At 51.0% G+C, this 24,286-nt stretch overlaps 1 protein-coding gene across 1 annotated transcript; it reads left to right on the forward strand.

Annotated features, from left to right (window-relative positions):
* The first annotated feature begins 2,065 nt into the window (after positions 1–2,065).
* On the forward strand, positions 2,066–10,149 carry LOC144489304 (membrane progestin receptor delta-like). The gene is made up of 4 exons (XM_078207181.1): positions 2,066–2,187; positions 4,147–4,243; positions 5,813–5,957; positions 8,246–10,149. Exons 1-4 carry the CDS (start codon positions 2,090–2,092, stop codon positions 8,506–8,508), a joined length of 603 nt encoding a protein of 200 aa, XP_078063307.1. The 5' UTR covers positions 2,066–2,089; the 3' UTR covers positions 8,509–10,149.
* Positions 10,150–24,286: the final 14,137 nt, after the last annotated feature.

Raw genomic sequence — 24,286 nt, forward strand, 5'->3', positions numbered from 1 at the left:
TTAACTGTTATTGAGCACATGGCTGATTTAATTTCACACAAAGTCTTCCATTGTTGCTGTCTCATCACGGGACCCGCGCTCCTTCGACAGAGAGCACCCAGTGAATGCTGCCAGTTAGTGCTGGGAGGGTGGGAAGGGAGGGCACAGAAAGGGTGCCGCACTTGCTCTCAGCAGGGGCGGGTACTCCCACACAAACCCCCATCTGGTGGGGCGGGGCGGGGGAGGGGACGCACCTCGCTGCCAATGGCGGCCCACAGAGTGGCTTCAGACTCAATTTAATCGCAGGCCCGGCGCTCCCTCAGCACTGACCCTCCCACAGAGGGAGAGAGAGAGGGAGAGAGAGAGGGAGGGAGAGAGAGGGAGGGAGAGAGGGAGAGGGAGAGAGAGGGAGGGATAGAGGGAGGGGGAGAGAGAAAAGGAGAGGGACATTCCCAAACCAAGCCTCACTCTCCCTCTCTCACTCCCCCTCTCTCTCCCCCTCCCTCCCCCTCTCCCTCCCCCTCTCTCTCGCGCTCTCTCCTCCTCTCCCTCCCCCTCTCTCTCTCTCTCTCTCCCCTCTCTCCCTCTCTCTCCCCCTCTCTCTGCCTCTCTCCCTCTCGCTCCCCCTCTCTCCCCTCTCTCTCCCCCTCTCTCTCCCCCTCTCTCTCTCCCTCTCTCTCCCTCTCTCTCTCCCCCTCTCTCCTCCTCTCTCTCTCCCTCTCTCTCCCTCTCTCTCTCTCCCTCTCACTCCCCTCTCTGCCCTCTCTCTCCCCCTCTCTCCTCTCTCTCTCTCCCTCTCGCTCCCCCTCTCTCTCCCTCTCTCTCTCCCTCTCCCCCCCTCTCTCTCCCCCTCTCTCTCTCCCTCTCTCTCCCTCCCTCTCTCCCCTCTCTCTCCTCCTCTCTCTCTCCCTCTCTCTCCCTCTCTCTCCCTCTCTCTCTCTCCTTCTCGCTCCCCCTCTCTTGCCCTCTCTCTCCTCTCTCTCCCTCTCTCCCCTCTCTCTCCCCCTCTCTCTCTCTCCCCCCGCTCCCCCTCTCTCTCCCTCCCCTCCCCCTCTCTCTCTCCCTCTCTCTCCCCCCTCTCTCTCCCCCTCTCTCCCTCTCTCTCTCCCCTCTCTCTCTCCCCCTCTCTCTCCCCCTCGCTCTCCCTCTCCTCTCCCCCTCTCTCTCTCTCCCTCTCTCCCCCTCTCTCTCCCTCTCTCTCTTCTCCTCCTCTCTCTCCCCCTCTCCCTCACCCTCTTTCTCCCCCTCTCTCTCTCCCTCTCTCTCTCCCTCTCTCTCTCCCCCTCTCTCTCCCCCTCTTTCTCCCCCCCTCTCTCTCTCTCCCTTTTGTGCAGAGGGACCTGGGTGTCCTTGTGCAGGAATCTCAAGGAGTTGGTTTGCAGGTGCAGCAGGTAATTAAGGCGGCAAATGGAATTTTGTCCTTCATTGCTAGAGGGATGGAGTTTAAAAACAGCGAGGTTATGTTGCAGCTGTATAAGGTGCTGGTGTGGCCACACCTGGAGTACTGTGTACAGTTTTGGTCTCCTTACTTGAGAAAGGATATACTGGCACTGGAGGGGGTGCAGAGGAGATTCACTAGGTTGATTCCAGAGTTGAGAGGGTTGGCTTATGAGGAGAGACTGAGTAGACTGGGGCTATACTCATTGGAATTCAGAAGAATGAGGGGAGATCTTATAGAAACATATAAGATTATGAAGGGAATAGATAAGATAGAAGCAGGGAAGTTGTTTCCACTGGCAGGTGAAACTAGAACTAGGGGGCATGGCCTCAAAATAAGGGGAAGCAGATTTAGGACTGAGTTGAGGAGGAACTTCTTCACACAAAGGGTTGTGAATCTGTGGAAAACCCTGCCCAGTTGAGGCTCCCTCATTGAATGTTTTTAAGGCAAGGACAGATAGATTTTTGAACAGTAAAGGGATTAAGGGTTATGGTGAGCGGGCGGGTAAGTGGAGCTGAGTCCACGAAAAGATCAGCCATGATCTTATTGAATGGCGGAGCAGGCTCGAGGGGCCAGATGGCCCACTCCTGCTCCTAGTTCTTATGTTCTAAGCCCCGATTTGTCCCTTTTTTCCTTCCCTCAGGATGTGCCGTCACCTACAGAGCCTACGTCATGCCAGATCGCTGGATTAACAGCACTCTGCATCTGTACTTCATTCATGTGGCTGTCTTCAACTCTGTGGTCTGCACAACTCTCTCCTGTTACTCCAGGTAGGCACGGCGGTAACCATAGCGATGCTGCTGACTTGATATACCCAAACTAAGCCTCAGGCCTGAGAGACAGACACAAACCAGGCCTCAGGCCTGAGAGACATACCCAAACTAAGCCTCAGGCCTGAGAGACATACTCAAACTAGGCCTCAGGCCTGAGAGACATACCCAAACTAGGCCTCAGGACTGAGAAGCATACCCAAACTAGGCCTCAGGCCTGAGAGACATACCCAAACTAGGCCTCAGGCCTGAGAGACATTCCCAAGCCAGGCCTCAGGCCTGAGAGACATTCCCAAGCCAGGCCTCAGGCCTGAGAGACATACCCAAACTAGGCCTCAGGACTGAGAAGCATACCCAAACTAGGCCTCAGGCCTGAGAGACATACTCAAACTAGGCCTCAGGCCTGAGAGGCATACCCAAACTAGGCCTCAGGCCTGAGAGACATATCCAAACCAGGCCTCAGACCTGAGAGACATACCCAAACCAGGCCTGAGGCCTGAGAGACATACCCAAACCAGGCCTGAGGCCTGAGGAGACATACCCAAACTAGGCCTCAGGCCTGAGAGACATATCCAAACCAGGCCTCAGACCTGAGAGACATACCCAAACCAGGCCTGAGGCCTGAGGAGACATATCCAAACCAGGCCTCAGGCCTGAGAGACATATCCAAACCAGGCCTCAGACCTGAGAGACATACCCAAACCAGGCCTGAGGCCTGAGGAGACATACCCAAACTAGGCCTCAGGCCTAAGAGACAGACCCAAACCAGGCCTCCGACCTGAGAGACATAAGCAAACTAGGCCTCAGGCTTGAGAGACATACCCAAACTAAGCCTCAGGCCTGAGAGACATAAGCAAACTAGGCCTCAAGGTTGAGAGACATACCCAAACCAGGCCTCAGGCCTGAGAGACATACCCAAATTAGGTCTCAGGCCTAAGAGACATATCCAAACCAGGCCTCAGGCCTGAGAGACATTCCCAAGCCAGGCCTCAGGCCTGAGAGACATACCCAAACTAGGTCTCAGGCCTAAGAGACAGACCCAAACCAGGCCTCAGGCCTGAAAGACAGATACACACTAGGCCTCAGGCCAGAGATACACACTCAAACTAGGCCTCAAGCATAAGAGACATACTCAAATTAGGCCTCAAGCATGAGAGACATACCCAAACCAGGCCTCAGGCCAAAGAGACATATCCAAACTAGGCCGCAGGTCTGCGAGACATATCCAAACCAGACCTCAGGCCTGAGGAGACATACCCAACCCAGGCCCCAAGCCTGAAAGACATCAGTACCGACCCTCCCACAGTGCGGCGCTCCCTCAGCACTGACCCTCCCACAGTGCGGCGCTCCCTCAGCACTGACCCTCCCACAGTGCGGCGCTCCCTCAGCACCGACCCTCCCACAGTGCGGCGCTCCCTCAGCACTGACCCTCCCACAGTGCGGCGCTCCCTCAGCACTGACCCTCCCACAGTGCGGCGCTCCCTCAGCACTGACCCTCCCACAGTGCGGCGCTCCCTCAGTACTGACCCTCCCACAGTGCGGCGCTCCCTCAGCACTGACCCTCCCACAGTGCGGCGCTCCCTCAGTACTGACCCTCCCACAGTGCGGCGCTCCCTCAGCACTGACCCTCCCACATTGCGGCGCTCCCTCAGCACCGACCCTCCCACAGTGCGGCGCTCCCTCAGCACCGACCCTCCCACAGTGCGGCGCTCCCTCAGCACTGACCCTCCCACAGTGCGGCGCTCCCTCAGCACCGACCCTCCCACAGTGCGGCGCTCCCTCAGCACCGACCCTCCCACAGTGCGGCGCTCCCTCAGCACTGACCCTCCCACAGTGCGGCGCTCCCTCAGCACTGACCCTCTGAGAGATTCTCACTGATGCACAGAGTGCGCGATGTGCCACAGAATTGTTTCCTTGCAATTACCTTCAGGCTGTCTGTTTGTTTTTATGCGTCCACAGGTTCCTGGAGATCGAACAACCCAAACTGAGTAAAGCGCTGCGTATCACGGCCTTCAGTTACCCCTTTGTCTTTGACAACATCCCACTCTTTTTCCGGGTAAGGGAGCACCTCCCCATCTGCAAAGCATACCGTTCATAGAGTACATCGATTTGATTTATTATCGTCACATGTATTGGGATACAGTGAAAAGTATTATTTCTTGCGCGCTATACAGACAAAGCATACAGTTCATAGAGAAGGAAAGGAGAGAGTGCAGAATGTAGTGTTACAGACATAGCTAGGGTGTAGAGAAAGATCAACTTAATGCGAGGTAGGTCCATTCAAAAGTCTGACAGCAGCAGGGAAGAAGCTGTTCTTGAGTCGGTTGGTACGTGACCTCAGACTTTTGTATCTTTTTCCCGACGGAAGAAGGTGGAAGAGAGAATGTCCGGGGTACGTGGGGATGCTTGATTATGCTGGCTGCTTTCCCCGAGGCAGCGGGAAGTGTAGACAGAGTCAATGGATGGGAGGCTGGTTTGCGTGATGGATTGGGCTACATTCACGACCTTTTGTAGTTCCTTGCGGTCTTGGGCAGAGCAGGAGCCCCAGACCAAGCTGTGATACAACCCAGAAAGAATGCTTTCTATGGTGCATCTGTAAAAGTTGGTGAGAGTCGTAGCTGACATGCCAAATTTCCTTAGTCTTCTGAGAAAGTGGAGGCGTTGGTGGGCTTTCTTAACTATAGTGTCGGCATGGGGGGGACCAGGACAGGTTGTTGGTGATCTGGACACCTAAAAAGTTGAAGCTCTCGACCCTTTCTACTTCGTCCCTGTTGATGTAGACAGTGGCATGTTCTCCTTTACGCTTCCTGAAGTCGATGACAATCTCCTTCGTTTTGTTGACATTGAGGGAGAGATTATTGTTGCTGCACCAGTTCACCAGATTCTCTATCTCATTCCTGTACTCTGTCTCGTCATTGTGTGAGATCCGACCCACTACGGTGGTGTCGTCAGCAAACTTGAAAATGGGACTTGAGTTGGAGGGGAATTTGGCCGCACAGTCATAGGTGTATAAGGAGTATAGTAGGGGGCTGAGAACACAGCCTTGTGGGGCACCGGTGTTGAGGATGATCGTGGAGGAGGTGTTGTTGCCTATCCTTACTGATTGTGGTCTGTGGGTTAGGAAGTTCAGGATCCAGTCGCAGAGGGAGGTGCCGAGGCCCAGGCCACAGAGTTTGGAGATTAATTTTATGGGAATAATGGTGTTGAAGGCTGAGCTGTAGTTAATAAATAGGAGTCTGACACAGGTGTCCTTGTTATCGAGGTGTTCCAGGGTTGAGTGCAGGGCCAGGGAGATGGCGTCTGTTGTGGACCTGTTGCGGCGGTAGGGGAACTGTGATGGATCCAGATAGTCCGGGAGGCCGGAATTGATTCGTGCCGTGACTAACCTTTCGAAGCACTTCATAATGATGGATGTCAGAGCCACCGGCCGATAGTCATTGAGACATCCAGGTTGGCTTTTCTTAGCTACTGGAATGATGGCCATCTTCTTGAAGCAGATAGGGACCTCAGGTTGGTGTAGGGAGAGTTTGTGACTCTAATACAAAGAACAGCAGGGCTTGAGGGATGGGATATTCATAGTTAAGTGTGGCCACTCAGCCCTCTCTCCTCTCCCCTCTCTCCTCAGCTTCTGCTCTGCTGGGGTGAAGATTGCAGTCAGAATGACGCTGTGCCCACTCACTACCACCATCTGATATTTGCGTTCCTCACCTGCTTTCTGTTCGCCTCCCACCTCCCAGAACGCCTGGCTCCTGGCTGCTTCGATTATATCGGTGAGTGGGCGGGCACGGAGGCAGGGGGGGGTAGTCAACTGGCAAAGGGCAGGGGGCTGGGGGGTTTGGCAGAGGAGAGGATGGAGGAGGGCAGCGATTGGCTTCATGGCTCCATCATCAACCATTCCACCAATGGCATCGCCTGTTGGCCTTAGACCTCTGACCCATCAAGAACATGCTAAGACCACAATAACTTCATCGCAGTGTTAATGTCAGCCTTACTTGTCACACTCATAAATAAACTTTTAAAAAAAAAGAATTTAACCGAGACCTTGAGTTTTTACATCCTGTGTGGGCTCTGGAGTCACATGTCGTCCTGATGTGGAGATGCCGGCGTTGGACTGGGGTAAACACAGTAAGAAGTCTCACAACACCAGGTTAAAGTCCAACAGGTTTATTTGGTAGCACAAGCCACAAGCTTTTGGAGCGCTGCCCCTTCGTCAGGTGAGTGGGAGTTCTGTTCACAAACAGGGCAAATAAAGACACAAACTCAATTTACAAAATATGTCACACTATCTGTAACCCTCACGACTTGCCTGGGCTTGCAAAATCTCACTAACTGTCCTGTCTGGAGACAATACACATCTCTTTAACCTGTGCTTAACCCTCTCTCCACTCGCATTGTCTGTACCTTTAAGACTTGATTACCTGTAAAGACTCGCATTCCAACCATTATCTTGTAAATTGAGTTTGTGTCTCTATATGCCCTGTTTGTGAACAGAACTCCCACTCTCCTGATGAAGGGGCGGCGCTCCGAAAGCTCGTGCTACCAAATAAACCTGTTGGACTTTTAACCCGGTGTTGGGAGACTTTTTACTGTCACATGTAGACCTGACCGGGGTAAGGACGGCAGATTTCCTTCCCTAAAGGGAACCAGATGGGTTTTTCCGACAATGGGTCATCAGTAGATTCTTAATTCCAGATCTTGGTTTTGGCATTAGGACGAGCATAAATGTGTTTCGCTTCGGATTCAAGTGACGCACTAGAAGGCTTTTACCAGACAAAATTTACTTAGGAACGCAGGGGCGGCACGGTGGCACAGTGGTTAGCGCTGCTGCCTCACAGCGCCAGGGACCAGGGTTCGATTCCCGGCTTGGGTCACTGTCTGTGTGGAGTTTGCACATTCTCCCCGTGTCCGTGTGGGCTTCCTCCGGTTTCCTCCCACAGTCCAAAGATGTGCAGGTTAGGTGGATTGGCCGTGCTAAATTGCCCCTTAGTGTCCAAAGATGTGCGGGTTAGGGGGATTGGCCATGCTAAATTGCCCCTTAGTGTCCAAAGATGTGCAGGTTAGGGGGATTGGCCGTGCTAAATTGCCCCTTAGTGTCCAAAGATGTGCAGGTTAGGGGGATTGGCCGTGCTAAATTGCCCCTTAGTGTCCAAAGATGTGCAGGTTAGGGGGATTGGCCTTGCTAAACTGCCCCTTAGTGTCCAAAGATGTGTAGGTTAGGTGGATTGGCCATGCTAAATTGCCCCTTAGTGTCCAAAGATGTGTAGGTTAGGTGGATTGGCCGTGCTAAATTGCCCCTTAGTGTCCAAAGATGTGCAGGTTCGGAGGATTGGCCATGCTAAATTGCCCCTTAGTGTCCAACGATGTGCAGGTTCGGAGGATTGGCCATGCTAAATTGTCTGTTAGTGTCCAAGTACGTGTGGGTTAGATGGATTTACCATGTTAAATTGCCCCTTAGTGGCCAATGATGTGTAGGTTAGGGGGATTAGCAGTGTAAATATGTGTGGGTTAGGGGTTGGAATGGGTGGTGGGCCTGGATATGATGCTCTCTCAGGGAATCAGTGGAGGCTCGATGGGCCGAATGTCCTCCTTCTGCACTGTAGGGACTGAATTCTCTGAAAATTACCATTATTTTGCTTTGAGTAACAGAGGACAGCAGTTATAGACAATCAAGCACCGACAGAATCCTGAAAAGGAACGTGGTTGAAACTTTGATTTGATTTGATTTATTATTGTCACATGTATTGGGATACAGTGAAAAGTATTGTTTCTTGCGTGCTATATAGACAAAGCATACCATTCATAGAGAAGGAAAGGAGAGAGTGCAGAATGTAGTGTTACAGTCAAAACTAGGGTGTAGAGAAAGATCAACTTAATGCAAGGTAGGTCCATTCAAAAGTCATTTCTTGAAGGCACAGTGCTGCCACCACTGGTGGGGAGGGTGTAACTGCAGCGTGACATGTTTACATAGGTTTTGCCCATACTAAAGGGGGAATTGGGCCGCGGGACCCGCCTCTCTCTCTCTCTCCCGCTCTAACCCGGCTGATTGATGTCTTTGCAGGTCACAGCCACCAGCTGTTCCACATCTGCGCCGTGCTGGGCACCCACTTCCAGCTGGAGGCCATCGTCACGGACATGTCGCGTCGCCACGCCTGGCTCTCGGCCAACACGCCGCTGCCCTCCTTCGGGGGCACCCTGGGGGTCACGGCGGTCTCCGTCCTCCTCAACCTCCTGATCATCGGCGCCTTCGTGCTGCTCCTGCTCTGGTCGCCCAGTTCTTCGCCCTTCCTTCAGAGTAACTGCCCCAAGCAGAAGAGGGAGTGAGACTCGATTAACATGCGCTCCCCCCACCGACTAATAACCATCCAGCACATTTCCCCCTCCGAGGGACGCCATGAAGAAATATCCCCTGTGATCACCAGGGGGCGGTTGTGAGGCCCTCCCCAACCCCGCCCTCCTGCCCCTCCAACAGGACTGGCCCACATCTCCACCCTTCCCCCCCCCCCCAAATTTCCCACACCCCCATTACGATTGGGTGTTCATTCGATTGGTCAGTCCTCGTTGATAAAATTCGACCCAACCCCCACCCCCTTCCAACAAGCCCCCCCCCCCCCCCCCCTCCCCCACTTCCTTCGTCAACCCCAACGAACCAACTCCAAAATTATCCTCGGAGTATTGGCCACTGGAGCTTCCCCACCCTTAATCAGTCACGGACACTCTGACTGGCCACCGGATGGCAGGCCTGGGGTTGGGGTGGGGGGGGCGTTGGGTAGCCCTATTGCGGGATGGACCCGACCAATTTTCGTCTTATTGAAGGCCCGTTGGGGGGGTAAAGCCTCAAATGGGCTGAATGGCCTCCTCCAATTGCTCTCTCTATCTCACCTATGCTAACCCCAATCATCTAGCCTCAAGGGGCTGAATGGCCTCCCTCAATCACTCTCTCAGTCTCACCTATGCTAACCCCAATCATCTAGCCTCAAGGGGCTGAATGGCCTCCATGAATCGCTCTCTCTATCTCACCTATGCTAACCCCAATCACATAGCCTCAAGGGGCTGAATGGCCTCCCTCAATCACTCTCTCAGTCTCACCTACGCTAACCAGTCACCACCTTGTCTTGAGACTCGCTCTAATACTCAGACGCTTGTCTGCTTAACACCCACCTTCCTCCCACCCCCCGTTATCGCCTTTAACCCCACCTGACGCCTCTGAGACGGTCTGTCAGCGTCTAGACAGCTGGCGCACGTCCGGCGCGCTCGGGGGTCTCAGTCACCAAGCACCACGGCTCCCCCAGCCCTCCGCGATAACTCAAATATAACTCCGTGTACTGCTGCTTTCCATAGTCTTTGACAGCGATGTATTTACACTGCGTATGTAAAGGTTTTCTTTGCGCCAAAAGCCACACTGGTGTAAGGTCGCCTCTCCCGATCATCCCCCCATCATATCAGTTCCTCGACCCCCCCCTTTCTCCCCTTCGTACCTTTTTAAAACCTTCTTAACCCTGCGCAGCGACAAGCAAGATCGACCCAGTCGGACAACGCAAACTAACCGATCTCGTAAATTCTCATCTGCCGGAGGAGAGATACAAAAGAGGCGTTTGTTGGCGTGTTCTGAGTCCAAAAGCCAGACTTAACGAGGGGTTCGGTACCTCCCTCCCCCTGCCCACCTCGTAAAGGTCCGTGGAGCAGGGCAGGGGGGGGGCGGGGGGGGGGGCGGGGGGGGCGCTCTTCCATTCGTGCGGAGAAAGAGAAACTAGGATTGTTTCCCATTGGAGCAGAGGAAGGGTAAGGGGGAGATTTAATTGAGATGTTCACGATCACAGAGTGAGGGGGTCCGGATGCAGCAGAAAGTTTTTCCCCACTGGAGGGACACAGATTGAAGAGAATCGGGAAAGGGGACGGGGAGGAGATGGGGAGAATTTTGATGGAAATGCAGCGAGTTGTTGTGATCTGGAAGGCGCTGCCTGATTGGGAGCAGATTCAAGAGGAACTTTCAAAAGTTGGGGGGGAAGGAATTGGATACATAATCGAAGAGGTGGAGAGGGGGAAGGAATTGTAGAGATACTGAGGGAGGGGGAGAAGAGAAGGGGGGAAGGCTGGGCCGAATTGGATATCTGTTTCCAAGGGCTAGCACAGACGGGCCAAAAGGCCTCCCGGCGTGCAGTGAGACCTTGCGCGAGGGTAGCCGGGAGGCCTGTGTTTGTCGACGGGCCTTCCTGGAAGGGAAGGCGAGAGGAGGGGTGGAATTTTTCTGTCCCGGGAATCGTAGCGGGGGGCGGGGGGCGTGCAAAGGTCCGTTTGACCTTGGGCGGAAGTTTCCGGTCTTGGAGAAGAAGACCCCTCAGTTGGTAACGCCAATCCAAGGCCTGGGGTCTAGTTGAGGGGGGGTTTGGGGATGGAGGGGGAGGGTTGGTGTGAGGTCACCCAGCAATTACGTGACATGTCTTTCCCTTAATGTTGGGGTCATGCCCCTTTCGGCAAGCAGGAAAATTGAACCGACCAACGGGGGTTCGGGTAGGAAGTCTTTCCAATACCCGATGGCCGTTGTCCATCGAAAAATCTGGACGAGGTGTGGAGGGGGTCCAACACTGCAAATGCCCACCGGGGGGAGCCAAAGGGTTGATTCGATTGGGTTCAGAGGTCATCACAATTGTTGGCCAATGTTGGCCCTCCATCTTGGAGGTTCCCCAATGTAAGGTGGAAATTGGTGTCGACTCCCGTCCGACCTCCAAGGTTCGGGGGGGGCAGGTGGGAGGAAAGGGGGGGGGGCAAGTCAGAGAGTGGCAGAATTAATTGCCCCACCTCCAGGGGGGGTTCCAAATAAAAATAGTCTCGTCTCCGCCGAGAGTGCCTGAGATCCCTGTGGAACAATCATGCGTAGTGTTGGTGCACTGACTCCATGTCCGTGCCTCTGTTGTAGGGTTCCTGACAGGGGTGTAAACCCCACTCATGTGTCTGTTGAGTGTTTGAATCTCTGAGAATGTGGGTGAGGTGGGAGAGGAGAATGGGGGAATGCTGAGAGGGAGGAGATCATTAGAGGGTACTGCCCGCCACACCGACTGAAAAAGATCAGCGTTGCCACAATAGGTGACCCACCCCACAACGAAGGAACGTGGGAATCTTAACCCGCTCTCCGCACTTAACCTGCCTTGCCACCTCCTGGCCCACTGTCCCATCCCAGCCCCTTCCTGACTCCTCCCCGGAGTGTTGGAAAGCGCAGATGAAACCTCGACGCATCTGCCCTCTCTCCGAAGGTCTTTCCAGAGGGGAAAAACTCTCACCTTCTGTCCAGGTCTGAGGTGAATTCGTTGAGGGTTCCCCCCAATGATACAGCAGTTTGGGTGGATTGGCCATGCTAAATTGCCCCTTAGTGTCCAAAGATGTGTGGGTTAGGTGGATTGGCCATGCTAAATTGCCCCTTAGTGTCCAAAGATGTGCAGGTTAGGGGGATTGGCCGTGCTAAATTGCCCCTTAGTGTCCAAAGATGTGCAGGTTAGGGGGATTGGCCGTGCTAAATTGCCCCTTAGTGTCCAAAGATGTGCAGGTTAGGGGGATTGGCCGTGCTAAATTGCCCCTTAGTGTCCAAAGATGTGCAGGTTGGGTGGATTGGCCATGCTAAATTGCCCCTTAGTGTCCAAAGATGTGTAGGTTAGGTGGATTGGCCATGCTAAATTGTCCCTTAGTGTCCAAAGATGCACAGGTTAGGTGGATTGGCCATGGTAAAAATCATAGAATCCTTGCAGTGCGGAAGGAGGCCATTCGGCCCATCGAGTCTGCACCGACCACAATCCCACCCAGGCCCTATTCCCATAAACCTCACATATTTACCCTGCTAATCCCCCTGACACTAAGGGGCAATTTAGCACAGCCAATCCACCTAACCCGCACATCTTTGGATGCTAAGGGGCAATTTAGCATGGCCAATCCACCTAACCTACACGTCTTTCAGACTGTGGGAGGAAACCGGAGCACCCGGTGGAAACCCACGCAGACACGGGGAGAACGTGCAGACTCCGCACCGACAGTGACCCGCGCCGGGAATCGAACCTGGCTCCCTGGCGCTGTGAGGCAGCAGCGCTAACCCACTGTGCTAACATGCTGCCTAAATTGCCCCTTAGCGTGCAAAGATGTGCAGGTTCGGCGGATTGGCAGTGGAGAGGGCAGATTGGGCCAGGGTTGGACGCTCTGTCGGAGAGACGGTACAGCCTCGATGGGCCGAGTGGCCTCCTTCTGCACTGTAGGGGATTCTAGGGCCTTGGGTCAGGCTCCCGGGGATCGAGATGGATGTCCTTGCTTGGACCCTTGGGGAATGTTGACCACCTCCACAAACTCCGTCAGTCGGACACCCGCCTCGTGTCCCCCTGTGCAGGTTGGGCGTCAGAGGCCATCAGGGCGGGCGAGGGCGGTCGGCCGGCCGTCTCCCATCCGGTTTTCCGATTGGCGGAACCCTTCCGACCTCGCGGCCGCGGATTGGTCGAGGAATCACAGTCACGTGATTGCCCTGAGTACCACTGCTGACGGTTTAACCTTCCCACAGTGCGCGTGCGAAAATAAAACACAAAGCAAGAAGAATCTCGCCTCTTCTGGAATAAAACCTTAATAAAAGTTTATTAATAAAAGTTTAATCCTAACAACTTTCTCTCTTGCTTGTGATTTGATTTGATTTATTATTGTCACATGTACTGGGATACAGTGAAAAGTATTGTTTCTTGCGCGCTATACAGACAAAGCATACCGTTCATAAAGAAGGAAAGGAGAGGGTGCAGAATGGAGTGTTACAGTCATAACTAGTGTGTAGAGAAAGATCAACTTAATGCGAGGTAGGTCCATTCAAAAGTCTGACGGCAGCAGGGAAGAAGCTGTTCTTGAGTCGGTTGGTGCGTGACCTCAGACTTTTATATCTTTTTCCCGATGGAAGAAGGTGGAAGAGAGAATGTCCGGGGTGTGTGGGGGTCCTTGATTATGCTGGCTGCTTTTCCCCGAGGCAGCGGGAAGTGTAGACGGAGTCAATGGATGGGAGGCTGGTTTGCGTGATGGGATTGGGCTACATTCACGACCTTTTGGAGCTCCTTGTGGTCTTGGGCAGAGCAGGAGCCCCATACCAAGCTGTGATACAACCAGAAAGAATGCTTTCTATGGGGCATCTGTAAAAGTTGGTGAGAGTCGTAGCTGACATGCCAAATTTCCTTAGTCTTCTGAGAAGCGTTGGTGGGGCTTTCTTAACTATAGTGTCGGCATGGGGGGACCAGGACAGGTTGTTGGTGATCTAGACACCCAAAAACTTGAAACTCTCGACCCTTTCTACTTCGTCCCCGTTGATGTAGACAGGAGCATGTTCTCCTTTACGCTTCCTGAGGTCGATGACAATCTCCTTCGTTTTGTTGACATTGAGGGACAGATTATTGTTGCCGCACCAGTTCACCAGATTCTCTACCTCATTCCTGTACTCTGGTGTCCTGCAGTAGATATTCCAGGACTGAGATGGGAGCAGTGCTCTGTCTGCCCCTCTGTCCAACACACCAGAGGGTCATTACATATCTGGCAGTAATTTCTCCAGCCCATTACACGGACAAATCTGTCTTTGACCCCCCAACGAATCCCCAAATGACCAATGGTTAGTCAGTTGGGCCAGTGGGCCAACAAATGGCAGATGAAGTTTAATTTGGATAAATGCGAGGTGATGCATTTTGGTAGATCGGATCGGGGCAGGACTTACTCAGTTAATGGTTGGGGAGAGTTACAGAACAAAGAGATCGAGGGATACAGGTTCATAGCCCCTTGAAAGTGGAGTCACAGGTGGACAGAGTGGTGAAGAAGGCATTCGGCATGCTTGGTTTCATCAGTCAGAACATTGAATACAGGAGTTGGGACGTCTTGTTGAAGTTGTACAAGACATTGGTAAGGCCACACTTGATTTTTGATTTGATTTATTATTGTCACGTGTATTGGGATGCAATGAAAAGTATTGTTTCTCGCGCGCTACGTAGACAAAGCATACCGTTCATAGAGAAGGAAACGAGTGCAGAATGTAGTGTAACAGTCATTTGATTTGATTTGATTTATTATTGTCACATGTATTGGGATACAGTGAAAAGTATTGTTTTTTGCGCGCTATACAGACAAAGCATACCGTTCATAGAGAAGGAAACATAGAAACATAGAAAACTACAGCACAAAACAGGCCCTTCGGCCCCACAAGTTGTGCCGAACATATCCCTACCTTTTAGGCCTGCCTATAACCCTCCATCCTATTAAGTCCCATGTACTCATCCAGGAGTCTCTTAAAAGACCCTATTGAGTTTGCCTCCACCACCACTGACGGCAGCCGATTCCACTCGCCCACCACCCTCTGTGTGAAAAACTTCCCCCTAACATCTCCCCTGTACCTACCCCCCCCCAGCACCTTAAACCTGTGTCCTCTCGTAGCAGACATTTCCACACTGGGAAAAAGCCTCTGAGAGTCCACCCGATCTATGCCTCTCAACATCTTATATACCTCTATTAGGTCTCCTCTCATCCTACATCTCTCCAAGGAGAAAAGACCGAGCTCCCTCAGCCTATCCTCATAAGGCATGCCACTCAATCCAGGCAACATCCTTGTAAATCTCCTCTGCACCCTTTCAATCTTTTCCACATCCTTCCTGTAATGAGGCAACCAGAACTGAGCACAGTACTCCAAGTGGGGTCTGACGAGGGTCTTAGACTGCTGCATCATTATCCCCGGACTCCTAAACTCAATCCCTCGATTGATAAAGGCCAGCACACCATGCGCCTTCTTAACCACCTCCTCCACCTGCGGGGCCGATTTTAGAGTCCTATGGACCCGGACCCCAAGGTCCTTCTGATCCTCTACCGCACTGAGAGTCTTTCCCTTTATATCGTACTCCTTCATCCCATTCGACCTGCCAAAATGGACCACTACGCATTTATCTGGGTTGAAGTCCATCTGCCACTTCTCCGCCCAGTCTTGCATCCTGTCTATGTCCCTCTGTAACTTCTGACATCCCTCCAGACTATCCACAACCCCACCAACCTTCGTGTCGTCGGCAAACTTACCAACCCATCCCTCCACTTCCTCATCCAGGTCATTTATGAAAATGACAAACAGCAAGGGTCCCAGAACAGATCCCTGGGGCACTCCACTGGTGACCGACCTCCAATTAGAAAAAGACCCATCTATACCCACTCTCTGCCTCCTTTGGGCAAGCCAGTTCTGGATCCACAGGGCAGCAGCCTCTTGGATCCCATGCCCTCTCACTTTTTCGAGAAGCCTTGCATGGGGGACCTTATCGAACGCCTTGCTAAAATCCATATAAACCACATCTACTGCTTTCCCTTTGTCAATGTGTTTAGTCACATTTTCGAAGAACTCCACCAGGCTCGTAAGGCACGATCTGCCTTTGACGAAGCCATGCTGAGTATTCTTGAGCATACTAAACCTCTCTAAATGTTCATAAATCTTGTCCCTCAGGATCTCCTCCATCAGTTTACCAACCACTGAGGTTAGACTCACCGGTCGGTAATTTCCTGGGCTATCCCTATTCGCCTTCTTGAAAATAGGAACCACATCCGCAATCCTCCAATCCTCCGGCACCTCTCCCGTTTCCATCGACGACGCAAAGATCATCGCCAGAGGCTCTGCAATCTCTTCCCTCGTCTCCCACAGTAACCTGGGGTACATCCCATCGGACCCGGCGACTTATCTATCTTGATGCCATTCAAAGATTCCAGCACAACCTCTTTCTTAAAGTCCACATACTCAATCCTTTCAGTCCACCGCAAGCCCACAGTACATCCACCCAGGTCCTTCTCCTCGGTAAAAACCGAGGCAAAATATTCATTGAGCACCTCTGCCATTTCTACTGGTTCCGTACAGACTTTCCCGCCTTCACCTTTTATAGGCCCTATTCCTTCACATCTCATCCTTTTACTCTTCACATATTTATAGAACGCCTTAGGGTTCTCCTTAATCCTACCTGCCAAGGCCTTCTCGTGACCCCTTCTGGCTCTCCTAATTTCCTTCTTTAGTCCCTTCCTACAAACCGTATACTCATCTAGATCCCTATCTTCGCCAAGCTCTCTGAATCTTTTGTACGCTTTCCTTTTCTTCTCGACTAGGTCACGCAGAGCTTTCGTGCACCACGGTTCCTTTAACCGACCAACTCCTCCCTGTCTGCTCGGAACATTGTCCTGTAGAACTCTAGACAGACATTCCTTGAAAAACTGCCACCTCTCTTCAGTACATTTCCCCGAGAATACCTCCTTCCAATTTACTCCTCTAATTTGCTGCCTTATGTCTTCATATTTCCCCTTACTCCATATAAACGCTCTCCTAGCTTGCCCGATCCTCTGTTTTTCCAATGCAAGCATAAAGGAGATAGATTTATGATCGCTATCCCCAAGATGCTCTCCCACTGAGAGATCTGACACCTGTCCAGGTTCATTGGTCAGTATCAGGTCAAGTACAGCCTCTCCTCTTGTAGGCTTGTCCACATGCTGTGTCAGGAAACCCTCCTGAACACACCTAACAAACTCTTCCCCATCCAATCCCCTTACCCTCGGGATATTCCAATCTATGTTTGGGAAATTAAAGTCTCCCATCACAACAACTCTGCTATTACTGCATCTCTCCAGGATCTGTTTCCCTATCTGCTCCTCCACCTCCCTTATATGTGACAATAATGAATCAAATCAAATCAAATCAAAACCTCATACGCTGCAGGAAAGGATGTCCCGAGGCATGGTACATTGGGGAAACCATGCAGACGCTACGACAACGGATGAATGAACACCGCTCGACAATCACCAGTCAAGACTGTTCTCTTCCTGTGGGGGAGCACTTCAGCGGTCACGGGCATTCAGCCTCTGATCTTCGGGTAAGCGTTCTCCAAGGCGGCCTTCACGACACACGACAGCGCAGAGTCGCTGAGCAGAGACTGATAGCCAAGTTCCGCACACATGAGGACGGCCTCAACCGGGATCTTGGGTTCATGTCACACTATCTGTAACCCCCATCATTTGGCCTGGGTTTGCAAAATCTCACTAACTGTCCTGGCTGGAGACAATACACACCTCTTTAACCTGTGCTTAATGCTCTCTCCACTCACATTGTCTGTACCTTTAAGACTTGATTACCTGTAAAGACTCGCATTCCAAACATCATCATGCAATTGTGTCTTGGCCTCTATATGCCGTGTTTGTGAAACCTCTCTCTCCACTCGCCTGATGAAGGAGCAGCGCTCCGAAAGCTCGTGATTCCAAATAAACATGTTGGACTTTAACCCGGTGTAGTGAGACTTCTTACCTTATCAATGAAGGAAGAACTTACAGGGTTACAATTAATATTGCGAAAAGGTTTAGCCTTGGGCATGATGCCTTTCCCAGTGGAATAGCTGCTACAGGGGACTGCAGTCAATCCTAATTTGGCCCTCCAGGAACAGCGCCACCTGGAGGAGCTCATGACTTGAGAGCAGCAGACCGTATTCACTGCCCTCTAGTGGCAAGGAGGTGGACACGGCATGGTGGCACAGTGGTTAGCTGCTTCACAGCGCCAGGGGCCCGGGTTCGATTCTGGCCTCGGGTCACTGTCGGTGCAGAGTCTGCATGTTCTCCCCGTGTCTGCGTGGGTTTCCTCTGGGTGCTCCGGTTTCCTCCCACACTCCAAAGATGTGCACGTCAGATGGATTGGCCATGCTAAATTGCTCCTTCGAGTCCAAAGATGTGCAGGTTAGGTGGATTGGCCATGCTAAAATGCCCCTTAGTGTCCAAAGATGTGCAGGTTAGGTGGATTGGCCATGCTAAATTGTCCCTTAGTGTCCAAAGATGTGTAGGTTAGGCGTATTGGCCATGCTAAATTGCCCCTTAGAGTCCAAAGATGTGTAGGTTAGGTGGATTGGCCATGCTAAATTGCCCCTTAGTGTCCAAAGATGTGTAGGTTAGGTGGATTGGCCATGCTAAATTGTCCCATAGTGTCCAAAGATGTGTAGGTTAGGTGGATTGGCCATGCTAAATTGTCCCTTAGTGTCCAAAGATGTGTAGGTTAGGTGGATTGGCCATGCTAAATTGTCCCATAGTGTCCAAAGATGTGTAGGTTAGGTGGATTGGCCATGCTAAATTGTCCCTTAGTGTCCAAAGATGTGTAGGTTAGGTGGATTGGCCATGCTAAATTGCCCCTTAGTGTCCAAAGATGTGCGGGTGAGGTGGATTGGCCATGCTAAATTGCCCCTTAGTGTCCAAAGATGTGTAGGTTAGGGGGATTAGCGGGGTAAATATGTGGGGTTATGGGAATAGGGTAGGGAATGGGCCTGGATAAGATGCTGTGTCAGAAAGTCAGTGCAGACTCGATGGACTGAATGACCTCCTTCTGTACTGTTTTTCTGTGTTCTTTCAGTCCCCGGAAGGGTAGGGGGTTTTAGTTCAGATGGGGGCAGTATGGTCAGTGCAGGTTCGGAGGGCCGAAGGGCCTGTTACTGGGCTGTAGTTTCCTTTGCTCTTGTAGGAATTCTACGATTTGAGAATTGGTGCAGACTTGATGGGCCAAATGGCCTCCTTGTGCACTGTCGGATTTCAGTCATAGTGCCCCCAGTGGCGAGGAGGATATATATGTCCATCACAGTGCCCCCTAGGGGTAATGAGGAGGATATATTTCCGTCACAGTGCCCCCTAGTGGCGAGGAGGAGGATATATTGCAGTGACAGTGCCCCCTCGTGACAATGAGGCTATATTTGAGTCACAGTGCCCCCTAGTGGTGTATAGAGGATATATTTGTGTCACAGTGTTCCCGAGTGGCGAGGAGGAGGATATATTTCAGTCACAGTGCCCCCTAGTAGTGGGGAGGAGGGTATATTGCAGTGACAGTGCCCCCTAGTGGCGGGGAGGATAGATTTCAGTCACAGTGCCCCCTGGTGATGAGGAGGGTATAGTTCAGTCACGGTGCCCCCTAGAGACAAGGAGGAGGATATATTTGAGTCACAGCACCCCCTAGTGGCGAGGAGGAGGATATATCTCAGTCACAGTGCCCCCTAGTGCCGAGGATGAGGATATAATGATCTGGAGTGTCCAAAGAGCCTGAGGAAGGGGCTGCCACTTGGTTTGGGGGTCAGTGCGGCTGAAGGTGGGATTCGAGTTTCTGTTCCTTAAGCAGTGCCGACCTCTCCGGACTGGATCACCCTGAGACCTCAGCTGTCTCGGCGGGGATGGTTGAAGGGCAAAGATTGAGTGGGACACTCGGGGACGAAGCCCTACTTCTCGAACAGTGGCCTTGGGATCATTTCGCATCCACCCTGGGAGAACTGGGATGGGGGAATGAGGTGGGGAGGATATAATAGCATGGAAAGTCATTGTGATCCTGGGAGGGAACTTTCCAAAAGGGGCAATTGGATAAATACTTCACCCTGACTTCAGGAAGCACAGTGGAGAACATGCCCCTGTCTACATCAACGGGGACGAAGTAGAAAGGGTCGAGAGCTTCAGGTTTTTAGGTGTCCAGATCAGCAACAACCTGTCCTGGTCCCCCCCACGCCGACACTATAGTTAAGAAAGCCCCACCAACGCCTCTACTTTCTCAGAAGACTAAGGAAATTTGGCAAGTCAGCTACGACTCTCACCAACTTTTACAGATGCTCCATAGAAAGCATCCTTTCTGGTTGTATCACAGCTTGGTCTGGGGCTCCTGCTCTGCCCAAGACTGCAAGGAACGACAAAAGGTCATGAACGTAGCCCAGTCCCATCACGCAAACCAGCCTCCCATCCATTGACTCCGTCTACACTTCCCGCTCCCTCGGGAAAAGCAGTCAGCATAATCAAGGATCCCACGCACCCTGGACATTCTCCCTTCCACCTTCTTCAACCTCACAAACCTTATTGAGTTCTTTGAGAAGGTGACCAAAGAGGTGGATGAGGGTAAAGCAGTTGATGTGGTGTATATGGATTTCAGCAAAGCATTTGATAAGGTTCCCCATGGTGAGCTTTTGCAGAAAATATGGACACATGGGATTGAGGGTGATTTAGTGGTTTGGATCAGGAATTGGCTAGCTGTAAGAAAACAAAGGGTGGTGGTTGATGGGAAATATTCATCCTGGAGTTCAGTTACCAGTGGTGTACCGCAAGGATCTGTTTTGGGGCCACTGCTGTTTGTCATTTTTATTAATAAGAACATAAGAAATAGGAGCAGGAGTAGGCCATCTAGCCCCTCGAGCCTGCCCCGCCATTCAACAAGATCATGGCTGATCTGACGTGGATCAGTACCACTTACCCGCCTGATCCCCATAACCCTTAATTCCCTTACCGATCAGGAATCCATCCATCCGCGCTTTAAACATATTCAGCGAGGTAGCCTCCACCACCTCAGTGGGCAGAGAATTCCAGAGATTCACCACCCTCTGGGAGAAGAAGTTCCTCCTCAACTCTGTCTTAAACCGACCCCCCTTTATTTTGAGGCTGTGTCCTCTAGTTTTAACTTCCTTACTAAGTGGAAAGAATCTCTCTGCCTCCACCCTATCCAGCCCCCGCATTATCTTATAAGTCTCCATAAGATCCCCCCTCATCCTTCTAAACTCCAACGAGTACAAACCCAATCTCCTCAGCCTCTCCTCATAATCCAAACCCCTCATCTCCGGTATCAACCTGGTGAACCTTCTCTGCACTCCCTCCAATGCCAATATATCCTTCCTCATATAAGGGGACCAATACTGCACACAGTATTCCAGCTGCGGCCTCACCAATGCCCTGTACAGGTGCATCAAGACATCCCTGCTTTTATATTCTATCCCCTTCGCAATATAGGCCAACATCCCATTTGCCTTCTTGATCACCTGTTGTACCTGCAGACTGGGCTTTTGCGTCTCATGCACAAGGACCCCCAGGTCCCTTTGCACGGTAGCATGTTTTAATTTGTTTCCATTGAGATAGTAATCCCATTTGTTATTATTTCCTCCAAAGTGTATAACCTCGCATTTCTCAACGTTATACTCCATTTGCCATATCCTCGCCCACTCACTCAGCCTGTCCAAATCTCTCTGCAGATCTTCTCCGTCCTCCACACGATTCACTTTTCCACTTATCTTTGTGTCGTCTGCAAACTTCATTACCCTACACTCCGTCCCCTCCTCCAGATCATCTATATAAATGGTAAACAGTTGCGGCCCGAGTACCGATCCCTGCGGCACGCCACTAGTTACCTTCCTCCAACCGGAAAAACACCCATTTATTCCGACTCTTTGCTTCCTGTCGGATAGCCAGTCCCCAATCCACTTTAACACACTACCCCCAACTCCGTGTGCCCTAATCTTCTTCAGCAGCCTTTTATGGGGCACCTTATCAAACGCCTTTTGGAAATCCAAAAACACCGCATCCACCGGTTCTCCTCCATCAACCGCCCTAGTCACATCTTCATAAAAATCCAACATGTTCGTCAAGCACGACTTTCCCCTCATGAATCCATGCTGCGTCTGATTGATCGAACCATTTCTATCCAGATGCCCTGCTATCTCCTCTTTAATAATGGATTCCAGCATTTTCCCTACTACAGACGTTAAGCTGACCGGCCTATAGTTACCCGCCTTTTGTCTCCTTCCTTTTTTAAACAGCGGCGTAACATTAGCCGTTTTCCAATCAACCGGCACTACCCCAGAATGCAACGAGTTTTGATAAATAATCACTAACGCACCCACTATTACCTCTGACATTTCTTTCAATACCCTGGGATGCATTCCATCCGGACCCGGGGACTTGTCCACCTTCAGTCCCATTAGTCTACCCAGCACTGCCTCTCTGGTAACATTAATCGTATTAAGTATTTCTCCTGCTGCCAACCCTCTATCGTTAATATTTGGCAAACTATTTGTGTCCTCCACCGTGAAGACCGACACAAAAAACTTATTTAAAGACTCAGCCATATCCTCATTTCCCACTATTAACTCCCCCCTCTCGTCCTCCAAGGGTCCAACATTCACTCTAGCCACTCTATTCCTTTTTATATATTTATAAAAACTTTTACTATCATTTTTTATATTAATTGCTAGCCTAGCTTCATAGTCTATCCTTCCTTTCTTTATCGCTTTCTTAGTCTCTCTTTGTTGTTTCTTAAATTTTTCCCAATCACTTGTTTCTCCACTATTTTTGGCCACTCTGTACGCAGCTGTTTTTATTTTAATACTCTCCTTTATTTCCTTCGTTATCCACGGCTGGTTCTCCCTTTTCTTACAATCCTTGTTTTTTGCTGGAATATATTTTTGCTGAGAACTGAAAAGGATCTCCTTAAAAATCCTCCACTGTTCCTCAGCTATCCTACCTGCCAGCCTGCTCTCCCAGTCTACCTTAGCCAATTCATCCCTCATCCTATCATATTTCCCTCTGTTCAAACAGAGGACACTGGTTTGGGACCAAACTTTCTCCTCTTCCATCTGAATCAGAAATTCGACCATATTGTGGTCACTAGACCCAAGAGGGTCCTTCACAATAAGATCCTTAATTCTACCTACCTCGTTACACAATACCAGATCCAAAATAGCTCGTTCCCTCGTCGGTTCCGTAACATGCTGTTCAAGGAAACTATCCCGACAGCATTCTAAGAACTCTTCCTCCATTCCACCCTTACCGACTTGAGTCTGCCAGTCAATGTGCATGTTGAAGTCCCCCATGATTATTGCCGTTCCGTTTTTACACGCATCCCTTATCTGCTTGTTTATAGCCCTCCCTACCTCAACATTATTATTTGGGGGCCTATATACCACACCTACTAGTGTCTTTCTCCCTCTACTATTCCTCACCTCTACCCATAATGATTCCACGTTTTGTTCCTCAGAGCCTATGTCATCCCTCAGTACTACCCTGATATTATCTCTTATTAATAGCGCGACCCCACCACCTTTTCCTTCCTGTCTATTCTTCCTAAACGCCTGATACCCCTGGATATTCATCTCCCAGTCCTGGTCACCTTTCAGCCACGTTTCTGTAATGGCCACTAGATCGTACCCACTTGGATGAGGGCGTGGAAGGATGGATTAGTAAATTTGCGGATGACACTAAAGTCGGTGGAGTTGTAGACAGTGCGGAGGGAAGTGGCAGGTTACAGAGGGACACAGATAAGCTGCAGAGCTGGGCTGAGAAGTGGCAAATGGAGTTTAATGCGGAAAAGTGTGAGGTGATTCACTTTGGAAGGAGTAACAGGATTACAGAGTACTGGGCTAATGGTAAGATACTTGGTAGCGTGGATGAACAGAGGGATCTGGGTGTCCATGTGCATAGATCCCTGAAAGTTGGCACCCAGGTTGATAGGGTTGTAAGAAGGCGTACGGTGTGTTAGCTTTTATTGGTAGAGGGATTGAGTTTCGGAGCCAGGAGGTCATGCTGCAACTGTACAAAACTCTGGTGCGGCCGCATTTGGAGTATTGCGTACAGTTCTGGTCGCCCTATTATAGGAAAGATGTGGAAGTGTTGGAAAGGGTGCAGAGGAGATTTACCAGGATGTTGCCTGGTATGGTGGGAAAATCGTATGAGGAAAGGCTGAGGGGCTTGAGGTTGTTTTCGTTAGAGAGAAGAAGGTTAAGAGGTGACTTAATAGAGGCATACAAGATGATCAGAGGATTAGATAGGGTGGATAGTGAGAGCCTTTTTCCTCGGATGGTGATGGCTAGCACGAGGGGACATAGCTTTAAATTGAGGGGTGAGAGATATAGGACAGATGTTAGAGGTAGGTTCTTTACTCAGAGAGTAGTAAGGGCGTGGAATGCCCTGCCTGCAGCAGTGGTGGACTCGTCAACGTTGAGAGCATTCAAATGGTTATTGGATAAACATATGGATGATATTGGAATAGTGTAGATTAGAGGGGCTTTAGATTAGTTTCACTGGTCGGCGCAACATCGAGGGCCGAAGGGCCTGTACTGCGCTGTAATGTTCTATGTTCTATGTTCTTCCGTTGGGAAAAAGATACAAAAGTCTGAGGTCACGTACCGACCGACTCAAGAACAGCTTCTTCCCTGCTGCCGTCAGACTTTTGAATGGACCTACCTAGCATTAAGTTGATCTTTCTCTACACCCTAGCTATGATTCTAACACTACATTCTGCACCCTCTCCTTTCCTTCTCTATGAATGGTATGCTTTATA

The sequence above is a fragment of the Mustelus asterias genome, unplaced genomic scaffold (genome assembly GCF_964213995.1).
Source record: "Mustelus asterias unplaced genomic scaffold, sMusAst1.hap1.1 HAP1_SCAFFOLD_2110, whole genome shotgun sequence".
Classification (NCBI taxonomy): Eukaryota; Metazoa; Chordata; class Chondrichthyes; order Carcharhiniformes; family Triakidae; genus Mustelus; species Mustelus asterias.

What these genes read in the sequence shown, in the direction of transcription:
- LOC144489304 (XM_078207181.1), top strand. Translation starts at nt 2,090, where the DNA reads ATGCCAGATCGCTGGATTAACAGCACTCTGCATCTGTACTTCATTCAT. An exon ending in ACTCTCTCCTGTTACTCCAG is followed by an intron (nt 2,188 to 4,146) that starts GTAGGCACGGCG and finishes ATGCGTCCACAG; the next exon opens with GTTCCTGGAGATCGAACAAC. An exon ending in ACATCCCACTCTTTTTCCGG is followed by an intron (nt 4,244 to 5,812) that starts GTAAGGGAGCAC and finishes CTCTCTCCTCAG; the next exon opens with CTTCTGCTCTGCTGGGGTGA.